Below are 6186 nucleotides of genomic sequence, written 5' to 3'. Positions count from 1 at the left end.
GACTACACTGCCCATCAGGCTTTAGGGCGATGCCTGTAACACTTCCTGTTGCCTTCATGTTAAATATATTTTTGAACAATAATTCTTATAAATATTTCTTCACGTCATTATGCGGGCACAAGTACAGGTGACATGGGTGGCGAGAGTGAGACACAGACATTACAGCCTCTTATTGTGTGTTTTCTTTGGGTTTCCAGCGTTCTGGGATCCTGGGCTGGTGCTCCCTCTGTTGGTCCCTGGTGTTAGTGTTCCTCTGTCTCGTCAGCTTAATCAGGTCCAGCTGTGTCTCCCACCTGTGTGTTATTTCCCAGTGTTCCTCTGTGTGTATGGGTGTGCTCGTTACTGTCTGTGAATCCACTGTGTGCTCTCCCTGCTGTCCTCCCTTCGTGTTCAGGTTTGCTGTTCTATAGTTTAGTTTCTCCCAGTTTGGATTATTATTAAGTTCTGTTTTTGCCACTTTGTGTTCTGTCATTTATAATAAATCTCCATCGCATCTCTGTAACTGCATCCGAGTCCTTTTTCCCACACACCAGACGACTGCTGCGCCAGCTGTGACAAACACTGCCTGCAATGAAATTCTTACACTTGTGTTCCCCAACTTTACACGGACATATAGGAAGTATACAGGTGTGTTAAAGAAAAACAATAATATTAAAATAAAAAAGCCTGAAAGTATTAAAATATTAATAGTTTAATATTTACAGTTTGTGCAGAAACTGTGCAGTGAGGATTTAAAGTGGCATTGTTTAAAATGACAGTGTGTAGAGTCCAGTGGTTTGTAATGGTGTGTATCGAATGTCAGCAGTTCAAAAGCCTGATGGCTTGTGGGTAAAAACTGTCCCTGTGTGTGGTAGTGCGGGTCTGGATGCTCCTGAACCGCCTGCCGGACGGCAGCAGTGTGAAAAGTCTGTGTCTGGGATCAGAGAGGATCCGCTGCGTCGTCCTCATGCAGCGCTGTCTGCAGAGATGCTGCATGGCTGCACGTTCAGTCCTGGTGATGCTGTGCTGACCTCACCACCCTCTGCAGAGCTTTGCAGTCCAGAGCATTACAGCTGCATCAATGGTGCATCGACAGAAGTTTTTATTATATTTTAAAAAATAATAATTCTGGGGTTCATGCTGAATCTTCTCAGGCGCCGCAGGAAGAAGAGCCGCTGTCTTGCTGCTCTTGTGATGACACCAACATGTTGTGACCAGCTCAGATCCTCGCTGATGTTGATGCCTCTGAAGCAGCTGACTCTCTCCACCTCTGCTCCTTCGATGTGGATGGGGGTGTGGCCTCCTCTCTGCAGTCTGCTGTAATCCACGATGAGCTCCTGGTTTTGCTGACGTTGAGCAGCAGGTTGTTGTCGCGGCGCCGTGATGTCGGGGCTCTCACCTCTGCCCTGTATGCCGTCTCATCTCCGTCAGAAATGCAGCCGATGATGGTGTTGGAGCTGTGTGTTGCTGTACAGTCGTGGGTGAACAGGGTGTACAGCAGGGGGCTGAGCACACATCCATGGGGGGCACCTGTGCTGAGTGTGGATGAGGTGCCGATGTGAACCACCCGAGGTCTGTCTGTCAGGAAGTCCAGGATCCAGCTGCACAGGGAGGAGCCGACGTTCAGGTCACAGAGTTTCATGACAAGTCTGGATGGTATGATGGTGTTGAAGGCGGAGCTATAGTCTATGAACAGAATCCGCACATATGTGTTTTTCTGCAACTTCCTCTGAATAGAACAGAATAGAAGAGGCCTTTATTGTCATTGCACATGTACAACGAAATAAAGTACAAGACTGTGGTTTAAAAATGTGAATTTGTTAACAGTTAGCAGGTAAATCAGTCACTGCCTTCACACAAACATAGACTGAGTCATGAGTTTGCACAGAGCATTCGGGAAGAGACGGGAACGCAAACACACAGCAGGCTGAACGGGAACAATGAGGTGGGCCAGCCAATCAGAAAGAAGCAAGGGCTGATCACACCAACTCAGAGCACTGCTGGCCAGAAGCATCCCAGAAGCAGTTCACCACAAACTCACGTCGATTTTCAAAATAAAAGTCCTGCCACAACTTCCTGTCACACATCAGGCGTTTTCCCAGTTCGTAAGAGCCACCTCACACACTGGGAAACCGAACAGGTGCACGCAGCAATGAATTTTGTTCACTCAGATTCAGCTTTTCTCTGCTCAAAATAAATTTCTCCTCAAAATGCAACACTTGCACCTGCAAACTTTTTTTTACGTGCGCTCAGAATAGTGGCATGAAAATAACGCCGTACCCTTCCCTCCCCTTTTGCACAGTCGAGGAGCGTGTCAGGAGACATTTCACTGCATGTTGTACTTATGCATGTGGCAAATTAAGAATCTTGAATCTTGCCCACTGTGGGCCTGTTTTTGTTTGTTGTTTTACTTTTAGCCACTCCCACATAATGGGGTCACCACACAGTCGATTTGGCAGATTTTTACACCAATTGTGCTTCTTGATATTAGCAGAAAGGGACTTCTGTTTCCTTGCACACTCAAACCAGGGGAGTCAAACATGTACTCTTCTACAAAAACCCTTTGTGTTATATGTGTTTCCTCTCAGCAAACCCACTGTGGGTGAGCCAGAGACGATGACGGGGTCCTGCAGAGTAAAACTAATGTGGAGCTTGCAAAAGCTAGGGTACTTGCTGTCGACCCTGTGAGGGCGCGTTCACCCACAGCTACCCACTGTGGGCGTGCACAGGCATGTGTGCCAGGCTTTACACAGTGTGTCTATAAACTGAAGCAGTTATCTCACAGCGGCTGCTGATCCACGAGCACCAAACAATTAGCATAATTGTGACATGCATCTTACAAAGCAGCATGAAGATGAGAATGCACTGCAGGAAACTAACAAAACAAAACAGGAAGTACGGTGGGGCACGGGAGGAAATGGAGGCGCTATAAACGCAAAGTCATATCGCGTTCAAACATTAAAGAAGCAGGACGTCAGGACTGTGGAGTCTAGAGACAGAGTTTCTGATGAGCTGCTGCTCATGCTGAAGAAAGAGTAGTTATCAGGTCCATCGTCAGCAGGAAGTGGAAGTAAACATGTGAGTCAGTGTGCTCGCCATGAAGAACTCAGCTATGAAGAGGAGCTCAACCTCCAGTGCCTCCTCATCAGTGTCAGAGTCAGTGACTCGTCAGTGTGACTTCTGACACACATTCTTGCATATTAATGTTCCTGCTGTGTGTGTGTGTGTGTGTGTGTGTGTGTGTGTGTGTGTGTGTGTGTGTGTGTGTGTGTTTGTGTGCTAGTTGAAACCTGCACCAGTCTGCAGGGCTCTGGTGCATTTACCGTTTCCTCTAGCTTGTGTCCAGAGTCACATAGACTGTATATGAATGATGGACATGGCTGCTTCTACTGTGATAGGTGCAATCAAGCTACACTGCAGTCACGTTGACTAAATGCTTGTCAGTCACATGATGGAGCGTAGCTGCTTCATCACAAATGAAACAGACTTGAATCTGATGCTTGAAGTTTTCTCTGCGTCTTTCTTTTACGAAGCCTGCTGAAGCAGTTGTTCTGAATTGGTTCCATAAAAACTGAATTGGATTAAAAGTTATTCATAGAAACACTAAAGTTATGTGTAAAGCGTTTACTGGGCTCCCCATACGCTTCACAGCAGTCGCCCCTGGTGGCTGATATAAATAATGCGGTTTTAAAGAATTTGAAACCACAAGGGCTTCTTGAAACTTCCCCATCTTTTATATACAGTCTGTGATTTGGGTCCATAATGATTTAAGGCGCTGGTTTTAACGAGTATCTGTTTCCAGTCAACGACAACATAAAAATGTCCCCATTTAAATGTTAACATTGAAACATGTTCATAGACTATAAAAATAGCATCTGTTACCTCTTACCCACAAACAAGTTTGTGTTTGTGGTTGTAAAGCTGTGTGGTTACGAGCAGCAGGAGGAAGAACAGGCGTGTTCACAGTTCCTGCTCTCAGATCACACAGGAACTGTTCAGACACTGTGTGAGGATGAAGGTGAACATCTTCTGCTGCCTGTTGGCCTGCACTCTGGGCTCTAATGTCACTGCAGGTGAGACTCTTTCACTCTATTCACATTTACATATTTATAGTTTACATATGAGACTCAGATAATAAAAGCTGTGAAGTTCAGTGTGAGACTGTGTGCTTGGATAAAGGTGTGTGTGACGCGTCACAGTTTTTATCTCACTGTCAGTAAATCTGTCCTAAAATTATCCCTCAGTTATTTTACAGATGAACGAAGTCATTTTGTTCGGACTATAAAACGTTAGAAAAGACTGAGTGCTTCATAAGACAGTTCAACCTCCAATCAGGAAATTAGTGTTTCCTGATTGAAGCTGCGATCATGAAACATCAGTCCTAAAACAGCTGAGTGACATGTTGGTGCTGCAACATTTCCACCCTCACATCCTTCAAAGAAGCTTCATTATTACAGACAGTCTGACCACAGTGGACAGAAATCATGCTTGTGCTGTTACTCTGTCAGATATCGGCCTGGTTGGTGATTTTTAGTTCTGTATATGAATCTTGGATGATTGGCAGCTTTGAAATTCTTCCTTCACTGATCATGTAACAAAGTTTAACTTCATGAAATTTTGAGATCAAAGCATTAAGGAACGCTCCAGTTAATGTCAGTCTAGACGTGTGATGTTACCGTGTGTCCACAGCATCTGAAGGTTTATGTGATTCTGAAAACTGTTTGTTTTTGCAGGTTTGACCCATGAAGGAGTTAAGGAGGGGACGCAGGTCACTGTGCGCTGTCCTCACTCTGTGGAGGGTGGAGTGAGGTGGAGCAGAGAGAGTGGAGGAAGCAGAGCTGACATACTTACAGCTGATGGAGACAAAACTAAAAAACACATCAATGATCCACAGAAACGATACAATTCACAGGCTGACGGGTCTCTGTTCATCCTCAGAGCTGCTCCCTCAGACTCTGGCAGATACTTCTGTAACCATGAAGCAGCTGTGGAGCTGACAGTGATCCCATCAGGTAACATCAAACATTTTAACAGTTGACCTGTTTAAAAATCACGCGTCTTCCATAAAAAAACAATAACTGACTCAAACGAATTCAGTGAGAATGAAAAGCTGCATTTCAGACGTGTTTTTAACTTTAGTTGCAGCTTTGTTTTGTCACATGTGCTTCCTGTTACTGTCGATGAGTTTCTATAAAGTAATAACTGTAATGTTCTTCATGTGTAACCTCACATGCTGCAGTAACCAGTGAGCAGCTACATAATAATAAAAGTCTTATCTCTGCTCTCTGTAAACTCAAACCAGTGTTTCTGAACTTCAGCTGATTTGATCACACTGAAGCATTTTTGGGTTTTTGTGCAGTGACCGACTTTATGTTGACGATGTCATTCTGTCTTTGCTTTGACATCAAAAACCTAAAACGCCAGCAGAGATAACCGGTATCATCACCGAGTTATGGAGTCAGAGCGCAGACTTCCTGTTTGAAGTGGCGGCTCGGGCCAGCTTCACACAGCCTGTAGTAGCTGTGTGCTGCCACCAGGGGGCAGTGCGCAGATATACTGTGTGGACTCGTGTCTGTCTGTGCTGTTGTTGCTGCCTGAGCTCCAGTTTGATGGAAACAGATAAATAGAAATGGATGCAGTGAAAGAGTGAAAACAATGAACGCTGTCGGCTGCAGCCCTCTCTGTGCTCCCTGTCCTCCTCTTTCCTGTTGACGTCCACCTTTAAACCAATCAGCACGTTGGAAAGAATCACTTTAATGATAAATGTCATTCATTCTTCACAGGAACAACAATAGTGAGTGTTGCAGAGAGGAGCAGCATCACTCTGAACTGTTCTCATAATGTTGGAGGATCAGCTGTTCCCACGTGGAGACGAGACTCTGGAGAAATAAATGAAGGAAGGATTTCTGTTTCCACGGAGGACACAACATTACGTATAAGAGAAGCTGAGCCTGCTGACTCTGGACTGTACTACTGTGATGGAGAACCAGCTGCTTATCTGAATGTGACCAAAGGACAGAGATCTGACAGAGGTGAGACACATGAACCCAAAAGTAACACAGAAATGTTTTTGTAGAGTTTCCTCTGTTTTCTGCCGCTCTCTGCAACAGTCGCTGACCACCGGCTATCCCGCCATGTCGCTGCTGCAGTCTCTCATGCTCTACCTCTAGCCCCCTTCATCTGCCCCGCCAGGTCCTCTTATTGGCC

General features: G+C 45.3%; 1 protein-coding gene across 1 annotated transcript in view; it reads left to right on the top strand.

Moving 5' to 3' along the window:
* Positions 1-3920: 3920 nt before the first annotated feature.
* LOC102205394 (contactin-6-like) overlaps positions 3921-6186 on the top strand; it is a 21415-nt gene continuing 19149 nt past the window's right edge. Inside the window, exons 1-3 of the mRNA XM_005750319.1 lie at positions 3921-4052; positions 4713-4991; positions 5763-6011. Coding sequence (XP_005750376.1) covers positions 3992-4052; positions 4713-4991; positions 5763-6011 — 589 coding nt within the window. The 5' untranslated portion in view covers positions 3921-3991. The remainder of the gene's footprint in view (positions 4053-4712; positions 4992-5762; positions 6012-6186) is intronic.

This window comes from Pundamilia nyererei, unplaced genomic scaffold (assembly GCF_000239375.1).
Source record: "Pundamilia nyererei isolate P.nyererei 1_Seehausen unplaced genomic scaffold, PunNye1.0 scaffold00268, whole genome shotgun sequence".
Taxonomy (NCBI): Eukaryota; Metazoa; Chordata; class Actinopteri; order Cichliformes; family Cichlidae; genus Pundamilia; species Pundamilia nyererei.
The sequence above is the reverse complement of the archived record's forward strand: the minus strand, read 5'-3'. Positions and strand labels throughout refer to the sequence as shown.